The sequence below is a fragment of the Cervus elaphus genome, chromosome 25 (assembly GCF_910594005.1).
Source record: "Cervus elaphus chromosome 25, mCerEla1.1, whole genome shotgun sequence".
Lineage (NCBI taxonomy): Eukaryota > Metazoa > Chordata > Mammalia > Artiodactyla > Cervidae > Cervus > Cervus elaphus.
Genome location: NC_057839.1, coordinates 13,873,244 through 13,891,558, shown reverse-complemented (window position 1 = coordinate 13,891,558; position 18,315 = coordinate 13,873,244). Strand labels below are relative to the sequence as shown.

Genomic DNA, 18,315 nt, shown 5'->3' with positions numbered 1-18,315 from the left:
GAGAAAAGTCTGCGTAACAGTGAAGACCCAGCACAGCCATAAGTAAACAAACAAATAAACAAATAGAAATTAAAAGTAAAGTTCATGCCTTCTTCTTTGTTCTACACTTAGGACGTATCTTTCCACAATGTTTTTCTCACATATCCAAAACTTAGGTTCCAGATCAGCTTCTATCCGTGAGTCTTTTCTGGTTACACCCATATCACACCTTTTTTGGGAACCCTTAGCATTTGTGCATTTAAGGTGTAATGCTGCCAACCAAGTCTTGCTCTCAAATTGCTAAATATTTTCCACAATAAATTATGAAGTCCCAGCAGGCAGAGACTATGACTCCCCATTCTCTAAAAGGTTACCAAGACTCTATGTATCAATATATTTGAATTAAGTGGAACATTGTAAACTAATCATAATTTACACTGCTCAAAAACCCCATTTATATCTCCATATCCCAGTCTTCAAATTTCCCTATAAATAATAGCTAACATTTACTGATTACTATATACCATTCACTGTTACAGACACCACGTATTAACACTTAGAATTCTCCCAACAACCCTATGACATAGATATTACTATTCTTGCTTTGCAGATAAGAAAACGGAGGTACAAAAAGGCCAAGTGACACAGTAAATGGCAGAGTTGACAGTCAAAGAGAGACAGACACTGAAGCCCACTTTCTTAACTTTTTAGCAACAGAAAAATAACCCTAATAAAAGAGGGATGGGGTGGGGAGGGAGGTGGAAGGGGGGATCGGGATGGGGAATACATGTAAATCCATGGCTGATTCATGTCAATGTATGGCAAAAACCACTACAATATTGTAAAGTAATTAGCCTCCAACTAATAAAAATAAATGGGAAAAAATAACCCTAATAAAGCCTGGTCCTACCTGTCCAGGTTTACTGATGTGCCAAGAATAAGTAACAAGTTTAACAGCCATAATTTAAAAGAAATTCTACTCTATTAGTAATTCATCACAAGTGGGGCATTTTCTGTCTCCTGTCTCCGCTGCAGAACTCGTTGTAGTTCTTGCGGCCCATAGGTGGCGCTGCAGGGACAGGTATGTGCTCAGGCATCATCAATGGGAGGGGCAGATGCGGGGGGGCGAGAACTCCATTCAAAGCCCCGCGGTAGGAGGAGCCTTGGGAGGGGAGGGGATGGCGAGTGTTGCGCAGTGCGCAGGCGCAGGACCAGGCTCTCCCCCCGCGAGAGTGAGGGCTGCTGGGCCTGATGACGTGGCCTGGTCGCGTCCGCTCCGGTGAGCCTCCGGGAAAGCCGGCGCCCCCGGAACTGTCCGTGGCCTAGTCCCGACGCACGCGTGCTTGTGAGCCGGGGATAGCGGCGGCGGCGGCGGCGGTCTGGCCTGCGGGGACCTGACGGAGCCGTTGCCATGGGGGAGTGACGCGTCCGCGCCCGCTGTTCCGCAGAGCGGAGAGACATGAGGAGACCCCGCCGCGGGGGTAGCGGCGGCGGCGGCGGCTCCTGATCCCCGGGATGGAGGAGAAATACGGCGGGGACGTGCTAGCCGGCCACGGCGGCGGCGGCGGCGGCCTTGGGCCAGTGGATGTGCCCAGCGCTCGGTAAGGGACCGATCGGGCTCCCGCTTCCGGAGCCTCTCTCTCCCTGCGCCCGCCCGGCCGCTGCCCGGATCCTCCCCGGTGCACGCGGGACCCGGCGGCCGACAGCCCGGAACGCCAGCCTGGGTGCAGTCCGCGCTCCGCGGCAGCTCTCATTGGCTCCCGGGTTCCCCGCTGCGGGATAAATGCTCTAGGACCCGGGAAGGTTCCGCCTGAGTTTCTGGTGTTCAGAGCGGTCCGTTAACCTTAGAACTGCTGGCCAGTTCACGTGAGAGGTTTTCTGACCTGTCAGAAGAATTACTGTTGGCTGTTCCTCCCTCAAATAGTAGTTTGGTGATATTTAACCTTTCTGACGTCTGCCTGCGTACCTTTTAGAGGAAGGGTCACCATCACCTCTTCAGGCGAGCAAATCAAAGTACAAACAGATGAACTTTGATGTTCAGGTTATAACCCCGCACATCAAGAATCCAGCCCGCCCTCTAGTTTTTCTTTTCCTTTCTTCGCCTATTTTGTTTTATCATTAATTAAGAAATGCGTGCGCATTGCCAAAAAGTTCAAACAGTACAGAAATTCATAGAGTGAGAAAAATTCCCCTCTCCCGGTAATGTTCCCACGAACTCCAGAAAGGTCAGTACAGTGACCACTTTCCAGCTTGTCTTTCTGGACCTATGCTAATTTCTGAGGTAGTGTCTCAGGATGCACGAAATAGGGCTCAACAGTTTGATTGAACCTGATTTTCATCGCCTTTATATTTTTTTTTTCATCGCCTTTATATTTAATAGGGTTAATGAAGTTAGGTGTTTCTTGTTCTTGGATATCTCCTTTGAGACTGGAAGATTGCTTTGCTAAATTCTTTGGAACTGTATAAATAGCATTACTAACATAACTATTTTTCTGTGAAATGCTGAGCCACTTAAATCAGCTTCATTTTTTGTAGTACAAATTTAATTTTCTAATGTCTTGAACAGCTCATTTTTGTAAAATAAAAACATGGTGGTGGTGGTGTAGTCGCTAAGTCGTGTCCAGCTCTTTTGCAACCCCATGGGCTGTAACCGCGCCAGGCTCCTCTGTCCATGGGATTTGCAGGGCAAAAATACTGTAGTGGGTTGCCAGTTCTTTCTCCAAAAGGCCTTCCTGACCCAGGGATCAAACCTGGGTCTCCAGCATTGCAGGTGGATTCTTTACTGACTGAGCCACCAGGGAAGCTCAAAAAAAACATCATATCAAGTATTATTTACTGAGACGTGACAGCTAAATGCAATAGGCAATTCTGGTGTAGATTTAATACTGAGAAGATGTGGTAAAGGATAGTACTGGGTCAGTTGATAAAAGTGGACTGTAGATGACAGATTAGATAAAAGTATATCCATGTTAAATTTCCTGTAGTTTATAACTCTGATTTCAGAAGAGAATGTTCTTGGGTTTAGGAATACAAGTAATTAGGGATAGAGGAGCATAATATATGTAACTTACTCTTAAATAGTTCAGAAGAAAAAAAGTTTGCACCTGCCAATGCAGGAAATGTGGGTTCAATCCCTGGTTGGGGAAGATCCCCTGGAGAAGGGGATCTAAAAGACCCCACATGCCGTCAGGAAGATTGGAGATCATGAGTGCCATAACGGAGACCTGGAGCAGCCAGGTTGAAAGAATTTTTCTTTATTATATAGACTGAAAATCAAATTCTGATTATAATCTGCAACAAAAGCTAATTGACAGATTCTTTATGGATATTTTTATGCCTGAATTCACAAATATAAATTGTTTTACATGTTTCTATGTTGGCTTCAATAAATCCTCTTGGCAGGAAAGAGCAGAGGGTGACAACCAGCATTTGTTAAGCACTTCGTATATTCCAGGGACTTTGCATGCAGCATTTCACTTAAGCCTTACAACAGCACTGCAGACTCATTAGTTGTGTCCTTGTCTCATAGATCAGGAAACTGGGACATAGAAAAGTAATTTTTCTAAGGTCACACACCTAGTAAGTGAACTGGGAGTCAGTTCCCTCAAACTTCTTTTTTTTTTTAAAAAAAAAAAGCTATAAGCTTCCTTTTTATTTATTTATTCATTTTTGGCGGTGCTGGGTCTTCTTTGCTGTGCGGCCTTTTCTCCAGCTGCAGAGCAGGGGCCGCTCTCCGGTTTCAGTGTGAGGGCTTGCTGTGTGGCTTCTCGTGTGGAACTCAGGCTGCAGGGGGCGTGCGGGCTTCAGTATGGTGGCTCCTGGCTCTAGAGCACAGACTCAGTAGTTGTGGCAGCATCACTGAGGGAGCTGCTCAGTTAATTGGTCCTTGGCATGTGGGATCTTCCCAGACCAGGGTTCAAACCCGTGTCTCCTGCATTAATTGATAATTGCAATAATTGATAATTATTGAATTGATTGATAATTATTGGATGAACCCATGTCTCCTGCACTGACTTGATAATTATTGAATTGATTTATAATTACTGCATTTATTGATAATTATTGAATGTCTCCTGCATTGCAGGCAAATTCTTTACCACTGAGCCACCAGTGAAGCCCCCAAACTTCATTTACACTGCTTTCTAAATAGTAGATACTTAAATATTTATTGACTGAATCAAAATAGAATTACATACACTGATTCTGTCTTTTAACTGGAGAACTGTGAGCTGCTACAGTGGGCAAAGCCTGAAAGGCAGGTTTGAATCCAAACTCAGATTTCAGTAATTTCAGATTTGAAGAATGAGTTTTTTTCTAACCCTTCACAGAAAATACCAGTGATACCCTTGATGAGGCTAGTTAATGGCAGATAATGATTTACAAGTCAGGAAGGTGGGTTGGATCACAATAAGTTGCCTGAAGGATCAGTGAGTGGCTCAGAAGCCACTGCCGCCATTAAAGAGCCTCCCTTCCTCACCCCTGAAAATTTCCCTCTTGGTATGTTTCCCTTTGCAACGTGAACTAGGGATTATGTGCTTATTATTAATAGTATATGGTTACCTGGCCTTGGCTAGTGTTTTGTTGTTAGCCCCACAGGAAGACTTCATTAGTTAACACTTTAAAAATCAAAGTATCTACCTTTCAGGTAAATATTCAAATAGTTTTCCTAATAATGACAAAAAACGTCAATATATATTACATGAAAAATCACATTAAAATATCAAAATATGTGTACAGTGGTAAATACGTGAATGTATCTAAAATATGTGCTTGTCCATACATGGAGATGCAAAGGAAAAGGTTTGGAAGGATGTCCCCAGTTGGGCACCTGTGAGCAGAAAATTAGAAATGGTTTTATTTAAAACGTTGATAACAAGCAACTACTCAGGAATTACTGGTTTTTTGTTGTTGTTGTTGTTTTAATTAAAAAGGAAAAGCATCCCTGGTGGCTCAGTGATAAAAATCTTCCTGCCAGTGCAGGGGACACAGGTTCAATCCCTGATCCAGAAAGATCTCACATGCTCCAGAGCAGCTAAGCCCTTGAGCCACAACGGTTGAGCCTGTACCCCAGAGTTGGGGAACCGCAAGTACTGAAGCCCACTCACCCTAGAGCCCAAGCTCCACAACAAGTGAGAAGCCCACACAGCGCAACTAGAGAGTAGCAAGTATTACAGGGACTTCCCTGGGGGTCCAGTGGGTAAGCAGCCACCTTGCGGTGCAGGGATGTGGGTTCAATCCCTGGTGGGGAACTAAGACCCCACATGCCTGGGAGCAGCTAAGACTGTGTGGCAGAGCTAGAGGGTCCATGCACTGCAATGAAAGATCCCTCATGCTGAAACTGAGATGCATGCAGCCAAATAAATAGTTTCCAAAAGAAATACTATGTTTAATGTTCTGTATGACTGAATCTTGCCATTAAAGTGCCAAATTTTTAAGTTTTGTTAGCACTTTAAAGAAAAAATCATTTAGAAATAATTTTACATATTCCCCTATCTTAAAACAAGTCTATTAAGTATAGTTTACCTTTTTCTTGATGACGAGACTTGATTTGTATCTGACTGTTTGTGACTGCATGGACCATAGCCCATCAGGCTCCTCTGTCCATGGAATTTTTCAGGCAAGAACACTGGAGTGGGTTACCATTTCCTGCTCCAGAGAATTTTCCCAGCCCAGGGATGGAACTCAAGTCTCTTGTGTCTCCTGCGTTCTTTACCACCATGCCACCTGGGAAGCCCAGCTGCAGCACACACTCTCTAGTTGTGGCTCTTGGGCTTAGTTGTTCCACGGGATGTGGGATCCTAGTTCCCCCACAAGGGGTCAAACTCACATTTTTTTATTGGGTTGTTTATTTTTTCTACTTAGTCTTTAATACACACACACCTGAGATTCTGTAGACTACTTTTGTTTCCCTAGTTGCAATCAGTTGCTTCCACATCTGTTCCTTTAGATCTCTGCTTATTAACCTGGGTCACATAAATACTTGTTTCTTGCCTGTCTTCTTTAGACCTCAAACTCCTTGAAGGGAGGGCCTCTATTACAAGTTTCTTGGATAGCACCTAGAAATGCATTTAATTGTAAGTAACCAAACTAAGAGAGCTTTAAACAAATACGGATATATTCTTCTCACATAAAAGAAGCCAGAGGCTGCCAGTATTGGTTCAGCCCCTCAGTAGTACCATCTAGGAGCAGATTCTTGGCCTTTGCTCTCCACCATTCCAAGTATGACTCTCATATTCAGGCTTATTGTCAAATGGATGACATTTTTTAAAGAATGTTAAGATTTTGATAACATTTTTAAGATAAATTTTAGATAAAAGTCCTCCTTTGAAGACAGAAAGAATGCAGAACTAGTTGCAGGTGCATCAGGCCCTTTTATCAGGAGGAGGGAAGGCTGTCATACCTGAAACCAACCCGTCAGACTGGTCTCATTAGACTCCAGTGACACCTGGCACATAGTAAGTGAGCAGGGAATGTTTGAAAAACGGCTTCACAGCTCCTGAGGGCAGTACAAGGCCCTTTGCTGGCATCAGGAATTCCCAGATTGCCGGGGTTTTTAATGTCTGTCTTTTCTGGTCTCTTGTTTTATCCTCCCTGGCTTGTTGACTGTGTCGTTCTTTGCGTCCTTGCTTCTATCCTGCTGCCTTATTTTTACATCTAGTTAAGAGCTGAAGGAGTGAAGCGCTTGAGGCTTCGAGCTTCCCTCTTCTCTTCCCTCATTCTGAATTCCTGCCTGGGTGGATGACAGTTTCAATTGCCAGAAGCTTGACTGCCAGTTATGTACTGTGTTACTGTGCTGTCCGTGTTGCTAGGCTAGACATCGCTGTATCACACAAGTGTTAACAGCAGAGTAAGCATTCTTTTGTTTAGGAAACATTTGCTGAGCACATATTATGTAAGTCCGCTTGTTAAGAACTGAATAAACAGAAGAGTTCTAACTCAAAAGTAGTATTTTTATTGGCTAATTACAAATTGCTACCATGATCATCAGCATTAATGTAGTTAATTTACTTCAGTCTATCTGACTTTTTTCTCTAGTTTAAGTGAAGTTGCTCAGTCGTATCCGACTCTTTGCAACCAGGTAGACTGTAGCCCGCTGTGCCCCTCTGTCCATGGAATTCTCTAGGCAAGAACACTGGAGTGGGTTGCCATTTCCTCCTCCAGGGGATCTTCCCAACCCAGGGATCAATCCTGTGTGTTTCCCGCATTGCAGGCAGACTCTTTACCCTCTGAGCCACCAGGGAAGCCCTAGCTTAAAAAGAGAAAATCTACATTAATCTTGAGTTTAATATGCATTTTGTTTGTAATATTTAATGATTTTACCCTTCGTGAGGGCCACTGTGAATGTATAATTGGAAACAGTTTAAAAGATGGGAATCCCCAAAGCCTTCTGGATGAACTTGGGTTTTCTATGTGACCTAGTAAAAGAGCATACTTAAGAGTCAAGGGCTGGGCCCTCGCTAACTCTGTGGACTTCAATTTCCAATCTGTGACAGGAGAGGAATTGGACTAGAGAATCTCCAAGGTGCTTTTCAGCTCTTAAATGTTAGTGGTTTGTTTTTTCTAGTGCATTTACATTTACTTTCATACCTACATAATTGCTAGAAATGCGATGGATTTTTCATGTCATACTGTGTTTTCAACCAGTCTGCAAACAATCCAAAAGCAAAATACACTCAGTTTTCTGTTGTTGTTATAGCCATAATTTTATTATTTTTTCCAGTACTCCTTTTCTCATTGAGATATAACTTACTGTAAAATGCATAGATTTTAAAGGTACCAGTTTGCATTTTTCGCAAGTGCATATTCATCTTTCAGCACAATCAAGTTGTAGGCCGTTTTTATCACCCCAGAAAATGTGCTTGATCTTTTAAACAGAAATTTCAATATTTATACTATTCTATAGGTAGATTAAGTAGGAACCTCTGTGCTTTAGGATTTGAGTTACATCATTCTGCAAAATGTTTTTATTAGCTTTTTGGTGATAATTATCACATTGTTAAAATTCCCAAATGGCATCATTAAAAGGTCCCGCAGATTATGTTCATGAAAAGAAAAACCATTTTGTTCTAAATTTAATTTTCTTTAATGTTATTTGGTGTAAAACAGAAAATGAGCTGTCAGATGGTGAAGATGATAGAATTGTTGAGATTCATTCTTTCAGGGGCTGAAATTTATTTTCACAGTTGCATTAAAACTTCCAAAAGTATATATTTTGATGTCTTCTTAAGCAGATTACTGTTTGTTGATTTAGTGCAATGAGACTTAATGATTCACACTCAATGATTTTTTAGAGCATCCTATGTACATTGGTATCATTGCAAATCCAGCTGTTTTAGCACTACTATTTGAATGACTAAGGTTTGCTTTAAACTTCTGTGTCTGCTTTTTTGTATTTTCCTCCCATGGGTAGAGAATTCTTCCTATGCTGTGCTGCTTTGCACATCCCCTGTACCTCCTTTTTAATATATTAACTCCTGTTAGATGTAAGCTTTGCAAGTAGTCTCCTGGGTGACTTGTGAAGACGATCTGTTAGAATTTCTCAAATTTTTATCTCATTCTTTTTCATTTCTAATTTGTGTGTGTTTTATAATATATAATAATATCAATGTAGTAGTACATGTTTGTAATATCTAGATAAATAATGGGTTTCAGGTGCTTTTTTTTTTTTTTTTAATACTAGAGGTATATGATCAAAGAAGACTCAGTTCAGTTCAGTTTAGCTGCTAAGTTGTGTCCGACTCTGCGACCCCATGGACTGCAGCAAACCAGGCCTCCCTGTCCATCAGCAACTCCTGGAGTTTACTCAGACTCATGTCCATTGAGTTGGTGATGCCATCCATCTCATCCTCTGTCGTCCCCTTCTCCTCCCGCCTTCAATCTTTCCCAGCATCAGGGTCTTTTCAAATGAGTTGTTCTACTAAGCTGGAAAACATGATTTCCTCACTGTTTTCTGATTGCTCTTTCAGGAGTTCCTTTTCCCTTTCTTTTTATGGCAGCACCAGGTTTTCATGGATGCACTGTTCTTTCTTGTCCGAAGATATATAGTTCTTTGATGTTCTCTACTATTGCCTATGCTCTCTGTATCTTTTAAATTTGTTATTTTAGTTTGATCTCTCATTATTGCAAAGGATTAATTACCCAGATTTGGCTTTTCATATGTGAGTGAGGCCTAAAAAGCTAGTTAGAAGACTTGTGTAGGGCTTGTCCCCTGGTGGGCTTCCCAGAGAAGGGTTCTCCTGCTGGGAGATTGAAGTCTGACAGTTAGGATGCTAGAGCTAAATGAGGGAAAGCAGGTGTGTTGGGGTAAGAAGGGAAACTTCCTTTTAATCTCTATGATTTTAGTCCAACACCTCATCTTTCTTTTTCCATTTGCCTTTTGTCTAGACCTCTCCAGAGGCTAAACTTCACTTTTTCTGTCCTTATTGAGGGAAAATGGTTGCCTGGCTGTGCTGGGTGGGATTCTGGAGACCTAACTACTTGGCACATTTCTGATATGTGTGTGTGTGTGTGTGTGTGTGTGTGTGTGTGTGTTATTCACTCAGTCATGTCCAACTCTTTTCAGCCCCATGGACTATAAAGCCCCACACTCCTCTGTCTATGATATTCTCCAGGCAAGAATACTGGAGTGGTTTCCATTCCCCTCTCCACACCCTTTCTGAGGTGCTTCACATTCCTAAGCCTTTTCAAGACTGTAGGTCAGGTCACTTGACTTCAACTATGACTACTGCAGCCACTTAACGAAGCAGAGGAGAGGAAAAACTTCAGGCATTTTCCATCCTCTCCCTTCCTATATTGTGGTCTCATTTCATGACAGTTTGGTTTCTGTTTTTATTCTTTTTATTTGTTTGGAGTAATTCTTTAAAAAGTGCATTATAAAGTAGTCAAAGCAACTCAGTAAATCAAAAATGTTTATTTTTAGTTTGGCTTTTTTTTTAAATAGACTGTACCTATACATAATACATTCACGTACATTGAAAAGAATCTGAAAGTATATATACCAGTGTTAGTAGTAGTTATCACATGGGGGGTGAGTTGGTTTTTGTTTGTTTCGTATTTTGTTTATATTTATGGTTTTCATAATGACCTCTATTGTATAATAAGAAAAAGATTTCAGAGTTCCTTGTGATTTCATTGATAACCAAAACTTGTTTCTGTTTTTATTTTTCAGATTAACGAAATATATTGTGTTACTATGTTTCACTAAATTTTTGAAGGCTGTTGGACTTTTTGAATCATATGATCTCCTAAAAGTAGTTCACATTGTTCAGTTCATTTTTATATTAAAACTTGGGTGAGTGTGTGCAGTTCTTTTTTTCCTTAATGTTTTTTAATGTCTTTGAAAATTCTGTGTTAACTGAGTATCTTTAGGAAGTTTTACATAAAATATTTTGTGCATTTTATTCCTCCTGAAAAGCATTTGAGACATATATATATATATATATTATATATATATATATATTTTAAGATAGACTACCTAAGCTTAGAGATAATAGGCTGGATTTTAAAAAAAAAAAAAAAAAAGAATTGTCACACTCTATTAGCTTGCGAAAACATCAACTTTTACTTTAGTTTGTGCTAATGTGTGAAGAGATACCCCACAACCAAGGTAAGAGAAACCCCAGTAAGACAGTAGGCGCTGAGAGAGGGCATCAGAGGGCAGACATACTGAAACCACAATCACAGACAACTAGCCAATCTGATCACATGGACCACAGCCTTGTCTAACTCAATGAAACTAAGCCATGCCATGTAGGGCCACCCAAGACCGATGGGTCATGATGGAGAGTTCTGACAAAACACGGTCCACTGGAGAAGGGAATGGCAAACCACTTCAGTATTCTTGCCTTGAGAACCCCATGAACAGTATGAAAAGGCAAAAAGATAGGACACTGAAAGATGACTCCCCGGGTTGGTAAGTGCCCAATATGCTACTGGAGATCAGTGGAAAAATAACTGCAGAAAGAATGAAGGGATGGAGCCAAAGCAAAAACAACACCCAGTTGTGGATGTGACTGGTGATAGAAGCAAGGTTCGATGCTGTAATGAGCAATATTACATAGGAACCTGGAATGTTAGGTCCATGAATCAAGGCAAATTGGAAGTGGTCAAACAGGAGATGGCAAGAGTGAATGTCGACATTCTAGGAATCAGTGAACTAAAATGGACCGGAATGGGTGAATTTAACTCAGATGACCATTATACCTACTACTGTGGGCAGGAATCCCTTAGAAGAAATGGAGTAGCCATCATGGTCAACAAAAGAGTCCAAAATGCAGTACTTGGATGCAATCTCAAAACGACAGAATGACCTCTGTTGGTTTCCAAGGCAAACTGTTCAATAGCATGGTAATGCAAGTCTTTGCCCCAACCAGTCATGCTGAAGAAGCTGAAGTTGAATGGTTCTGTGAAGACCTACAAGACCTTCTAGAACTAACACCCAAAAAAGATGTCCTTTTCTTTATAGAGGACTGGAGTGCAAAAGTAGGAAGTCAAGAAACACCTGGAGTAACAGGCAAATTTGGCCTTGGAGTACAGAATGAAGCAGGGCAAAGGCTAATAAGTTTTGCCAAGAGAACACACTGGTCATAGCAAACACCCTCTGCCAACAACACAAGAGACGACTCTACACATGGACAGCACCAGATGGTCAATACCGAAATCAGATTGATTATATTCTTTGCAGCCAAAGATAGAGAAGCTCTATACAGTCAGCAAACACAAGACCAGGAGCTGACTGTGGCTCAGATCATGAACTCCTTATTGCCCAATTCAGACCTAAATTGAAGAAAGTAGGGAAAACCACTAGACCATTCGGGTATGACCTAAATCAAATCCCTTATGATTATACAGTGGAAGTGACAAATAGATTTAAGGGACTAGATCTGATAGAGTGCCTGAAGAACTATGGACCGAGATTTGTGACATTGTACAGGAGACAGGGAACAAGACCATCCCCAAGAAAAAGAAATGCAAAAAGGCAAAATGGCTGTCAGAGGAGGCCCTACAAATAGCTGTGAAAAGAAGAGAAGTGAAAAGCAAAAGAGAAAAGGAAAGATATACCCATTTGAATGCAGAATTCCAAAAATTAGCAAGGAGAGGTAAGAAAGCCTTCTTCAGTGATCAGTGCAAAGAAATAGAGGAAAACAATAGAATGAGAAAGACTAGAGATCTCTTCAAGAAAATTAGAGATACCAAGGGAACATTTCATGCAGAGATGGGCTCAATAAAGGACAGAAATGGTATGTACCTAAGAGAAGAAGAAGATATTAAGAAGAGATGTCAAGAATACACAGAACTGTACAAAAAAGATCTTCATGACCCAGATAATCATGATGGTGTGATCACTCACCTAAAGCCAGACATCCTGGAGTGTGAAGTCAAGTGGGCCTTTGGAAGCATCACTACAAACAAAGCTAGTGGAGGTGATGGAATTCCAGTTGAGCTATTTCAAATGCTAAAAGATGATGCTGTGAAAGTGCTGCACTCAATATGCCAGCAAATTTGGAAAACTCAGCAGTGGCCACAGGACTGGAAAAGGTCAGTTTTCATTCCAATCCCAAAGAAAGGCAATCCCAAACAATACTCAAACTACCGCACAATTGCACTCATCTCACACGCTAGCTAAGTAAAGCTAAAAATTCTACAAGCCAGGCTTCAGCAATGTTTGGACTGTGAACTTGCAGATGTTCAAGCTGGGTTTAGAAAGGGCAGAGGAACCAGAGATCAAATTGCCAATATCCGCTGGATCATCGAAAAAGCAAGAGAGTTCCAGAAAAACATCTATTTCTGCTCAATTGACTATACCAAAGCCTTTGACTGTGTGGATGACAATAAACTGTGGGAAATTCTGAAAGAGATGGGAATACCAGACCACCTGACCTGCCTCTTGAGAAATCTGTATGCAGGTCAGGAAGCAACAGTTAGAACTGGACGTGGACCAACAGACTGGTTCCAAATAGGAAAAGGAGTACATCAAGGCTGTATTTTGTCACCCTGCTTATTTAACTTCTATGCAGAGTACATCATGAGAAACGCTGGGCTGGAGGAAGCACAAGCTGCAAGATCAAGATCAAGATTGCTGGGAGAAATATCAATAACCTCAGGTATGCAGATGACACCACCCTTATGGCAGAAAGTGAAGAAGAACTAAAGAGCCAGTTGATGAAAGTGAAAGAGGAGAGTGAAAAAGGTGGCTTAAAGCTCAACATTCACAAGACTAAGATCATGGCATCTGGTCCCATCACTTTATGGCAAATAGATGGGGAAATAGTGGAAGCAGTGGCTGACTATTTCTTTGGGCTCCAAAATGACTGCAGCCATGAAGTTAAAAGACACTTACTCCTTGGAAGGAAAGTTATGACCAACCTAGACAGCATATTAAAAAGCAGAGACATTGCCAACAAAGGTCCATCTAGTCAAGGCTATAGTTTTTCCAGTAGTCATGTATGGATGTGAGAGTTGGACTATTAAGAAAGCTGAGCACCAAAGAATTGATGCTTTTGAACTGTGGTGTTGGAGAAGACTCTTGAGACTCCCTTGGACTGCAAGGAGAGCCAACCAGTCCATCATAAAGGAGATCAATCCTGGGTGTTCACTGGAAGGACTGATTTGAAGCTGAAACTCCAATACTTTGGCCACCTCATGCGAAGAGCTGACTCATTTGAAAAAACCTTGATGCTGGGAAAGATTGAGGGCAGGAGGAGAAGGGGACGCAGGGGATGAAATGGTTGGATGGCATCACCAACTCAATGGACATGAGTTTGGGTAAACTCCGGGAGTTGGTGATGGACAGGGAGGCCTGGCGTGCTGCAGTTCATGGGGTCACAAAGAGTCAGACAGACTGAGCAACTGAACTGAACTGAATGCGGTTTTTGCAAATTTAATGTCTGGCTTAATAGAACACAGCTGGATTCCCACATCTGCGTCAGCATTCAGTTGGTGCAGTATCCCACGTGAACTAGCCTCTGAAAAGCTCTACTGCACAGCCCTGAGAGAATAAAAGTAAAAAGAATAAATAGTGTCTAAATAGCTCTTTAAAAATTGTTTGACCTCACAGCCCCCTAAAAGGGCCTCAGGGGCCCTAGGGATTCCCAGACCATCCTACTGGGGTAGTCTAACCTTCCAGCTGGCATGGAATGTCACCTGAGCCTTGTGTGGGCACAGATGTTCCTCATTTTCCAAGTTGAACCACACTGGTTTGTGTTCACTATATGTCCCTTCCTAATACAGGGTACGCTTGAAAAGAAAGTGAAAGTGTTAGTCACTCAGTCATGTCTGACTCTGCAACCTCATGGACTGTAGCCCGCCAGGCTCCTCTGTCCATGGATTTTCCAGGCAAGAATACTGGAGTGGGTTGCCATTTCCTTCTCCAGAGGATCTTCCTGACCCAGCAGTCTATCCTGGGTCTCCTGCATTGCAGGCAGACGCCTTACTATCTGAGCCACCAGGGAAGGGCCCGCTTATAGTATACCTTTTACATTATTCTGCATGTAGTAAGAAATCCTCTGTAAAAGATCTTTGGACCTTGGGACTGATGGTGACCAACCTCTGTATTAATAAGAGTCTGTTACACTCCTGGCAGTATAATTTCAGTAATAATGAAAAGTGATTCTTGACTAGGAAATATTAAGAACCAGTTATATGTATTTTTATATAACTATTTTGGGTATGTGAAAGGTAGGGTATATAACTAGTACTTTCTTCATTTCTATTTCAAGATTTGTTATTACTGAATTTTTGAGAAAATAGGAGTTATTTTCTTTGGTATTTCAGAGTATAAAAAAATATCGAGAGTTCTTTTGTGACTTGTAAACTGGGTTTTGAAGGCCATTACAAAAGAGAGGAGTTCCCAAAACGTCATGGCGGAAGCCTTATTAAAATAAGTGTTGTTCTGTAGTATAATTTCTTTAGAGGCTAACATACCCTTCAAGTTGCAGTATATTTAAGTGTCTTTACGTAAAACCATACCTTGTATATAAGATTAATTAATATTAATTTGTTAATATTTCAATATTCACAGGACTGCATTTTTTATGGTTTTGTTTCAAAAGCCTTTTTCTTCTGGGAAAAGTATTACCAAACGCCAGGTAAGTCTTTTGCAGAATCCTTGTGTCCTAGCAGTAGACCAGGAGGCAGTGTTCTTTCCTTGATCAGGATTACTTATTGAATGATTTTAGGTGCACAGCAGAACATTTGTAGAGTTAATTTGCTCTTGACTTAGCTTTTCAGAACTGAGGCTTTAAGAGTACACTAGAAAGTGCTAAGATAATGAAGTATTTAAAAATGTAGTATAGGGTAGAAAATGTCTCAAGCATGCATATAATTATTTTATTTAATACACGATCCATATTTTGAAAAGATTTCTAAATCAGGCATGTAGACATGCCCACAAGACTATGAGATGTCACTGGGGAACAGGCGAAGCATAAAGGTTAAGAACAGCGCATCTAGAGTCAGACAAATTCATGGCTGCTCTAGTTACTAACTCTTCCTTAAAGTAAGTTACTTAATTTCTTTACCTTCAGTTTCTCACCTGAAAATGGAGATGATAATGCTTTCCTAATGAAGCTATGAGGAATAAATGGATTAATAATGTAAAGTTCTTTTAAACAGTGCTGGACATGTTGTGAGTGCTAAGTCGCTTCAGACTCTCTGCAACCCAGTGGACTGTAGCCCGCCAGGCTCCTCTGTCCATGGGGATTCTCCAGGGAAGAATACTGGAGTGGGTTGCCATGCCCTCCTCCAAGGGATCTTCCAAACTCAGGGATCAAGCCCACATTTCTTAGTCTCCTGCATTGGCAGGCGGGTTCTTTACCACTAGTGGGAAAACCCAAGTAGTGAGTATGCAATGCATACTAGCTGTCTCCCCCATCATCATCATTATTTTCTTTAAGCATCTGAGGTTCAGGATGCATACCCAGAAATGTCCTACATTCTGCATCATCATCTCACATTATCACCTCTTTGGACAGCACTCACACCCTACTATATGTTTGCTTTATGCCACAACTTAGAAACCTGTGCTGTGATTTTTCATTAGAAAGAAATTTAAGTACCTCTGTTTTAGAGACCAACATTTTTTAAAACAGGATTAATTTTTAAACCCCATCTTAACTTTTTCCCCCTCTCTTTTCAAATAACTGGAGAATTGACTATTCCTGCTGGAAAAGAATTTAAATACTAAAACATTTTATGTTCCTGGCAAACTGGTGAGAACTAATGTAAAAAATGGAGAAAATTGTACTCTATAGAAAAAGATTTCAGGATCTAGCACCAGAGAAGAATATAGAAAATGCAAAACAGAGTAGTATCTTGCAAATCTAGATTTAGTTAAGACATCTTAATAATTTCTGCCTGATTTCAAAATGCATAATTATTTGGCTTTTAAAATATTTGTGCTACCATTATCTTCCCCTTTGTGTTTTGTTTATTTTTGTGTGTGTGTGTGTTTTGTTTAAGATTTTGAGATATTTAGCTAAACATGACTGAAATTTTAAATTTTTTGTTTCCATTTTTAGTGGATCAAAATATTTAAACATGCAATTGCTGGGTGTATCATTTCACTCTTGTGGTTTTTTGGCCTCACACTTTGTGGACCACTAAGGTAAATAGAAATGCTTCATTTTGAATATTAGTTTTTTGCCATTATGTTTTATGTCAAATATTTTTGTCAGTTAAATACAAATGCTGCTTTCATTTTGATAGCATTAGGTACAACTAAGTGAGTATACATACATATTGAGGACCTATTTAGTCTGTGAACTAGTTCTTTGTTGAATAGCATTAATGTATTGTTCATGATCTGTCATAGATATTTTACTAGAGTCCACCAAACAGTTTCAGAAAAATTTTAGCACAAATGGCTTTTTTGTTAGTCATTGATTATATCCCTTTTAGCAGCTGATTTTAGAAATGAAAAGTCTAAAATGGTAAATAAAATCAGCCAATGGGGAGGAGAGCAAAATCTTTTGAAAATGCTCCCTCCCCCAACTCTGAAAGTCCTCTAGTACCCACAGAAAATGTGTGAAAGGTATGGTTATAAACAAATGTCTTGAAAATAGTGTGCCAATCATCAGATTTAAGATGAGTTAACTCTCATTTCATATTCCCTAAGTCTATATGGATTCTTTTATGTAAATTGATCAGTTCGGGGGGCAAAATGCTTAGGGCCACTTAATTTAATAAGAATTGTGACAGATGCAACTGTGTATAAGTCTTAATGTTTCTCTATCTCAAAATTATAAGAAAAAGTACCTTGCCATTGATGAGGGAGGAATATGGGGACAAGAAGTAAGGAGTAAGCTGAAGGGTATTCTAAAAAAATTCACTCAGGGTGATGGAGTAGACAGAGTAGGAAGTGATTAGTGGGAAATGCTTTGTGAGACGGCTTTTCTCCTCTCCCAGCGAATAAACGAGCTCTGGGTTTGTCTCCCTTTAGCTTGTTTACCCTGTTTACTTTTCGAAAGAGGAATATTTAAAATTCCAGTGTCACATCCCTGTCCATGACAGCAGTAGGATCCTGGAGTGGTGGGAAAGCTGGCTGGAATTTCTCAGCTTGGGGAAAGCCTTTTCAGTTTATGCTTAAATATGCCTGAGTGATAATTTCTTACTCCTAAGGTGATCTTTTGGTCTATTTGTTACTAAATCACCATCACTGAGTGTTAGGGAAGGACGGGGGAAAGTTGTTAATTCTTATCTGGCTCCTCATTTAGTCATCTGTTTCTGCCCTTACAACCCTCAGTACCACCAGCTCCTCTGCCAACGCTGCCCCTCTCATTCTTTTACTAAAGAATTCAGTCATTCAGCTTCTTGATCGTAGACTTCTTTGGTGTTCCATAGCCTATCTTACTTCAAGTGCTCATTCTGCTGATATATTTTTTTTTAATTGTAATTTCCCAAATATTAATAGAACTAAAATAATCACTGCCATGTTTTCATTAGATTTTTGAGTAAAGAGGAAAAATGAAAACTTTCTTAATGAGAAGCTCAAGATCTGTTACCATGTAGATCCTATAAGCTCCCTTCAGCTGGCAGTGATTTTTCATTATTTCATACATATAAAACAATAAATCTACATAAGTGTGAACATTCATGTGTTCCCCCAAATAAAACCTTACCAGTTCCTCTGGGGCTTTATGAATCCCCTCCTGATTAAATCCCTGTCTGGCTACCATTGGATGTAACCAGTATTTCTTTTTTGCAAGTTTTTTACTTGATGTGAATACAATTACATTGCATGTACTTCTGTGCAGCATACTTGTTACATTCAGTGTTGTGTTTGAGATTTACTCATTTTGATGCATGTAGTGTGTGTATGTATATACATGTGTATATATA

The 18,315-nt window shown here is 40.5% G+C and overlaps 1 protein-coding gene across 1 annotated transcript in view; it reads left to right on the top strand.

Moving 5' to 3' along the window:
- Positions 1-1,213: 1,213 nt before the first annotated feature.
- SLC30A5 (solute carrier family 30 member 5) overlaps positions 1,214-18,315 on the top strand; it is a 31,807-nt gene continuing 14,705 nt past the window's right edge. Inside the window, exons 1-4 of the mRNA XM_043887487.1 lie at positions 1,214-1,580; positions 10,148-10,270; positions 14,999-15,065; positions 16,497-16,582. Coding sequence (XP_043743422.1) covers positions 1,495-1,580; positions 10,148-10,270; positions 14,999-15,065; positions 16,497-16,582 — 362 coding nt within the window. The 5' untranslated portion in view covers positions 1,214-1,494. The remainder of the gene's footprint in view (positions 1,581-10,147; positions 10,271-14,998; positions 15,066-16,496; positions 16,583-18,315) is intronic.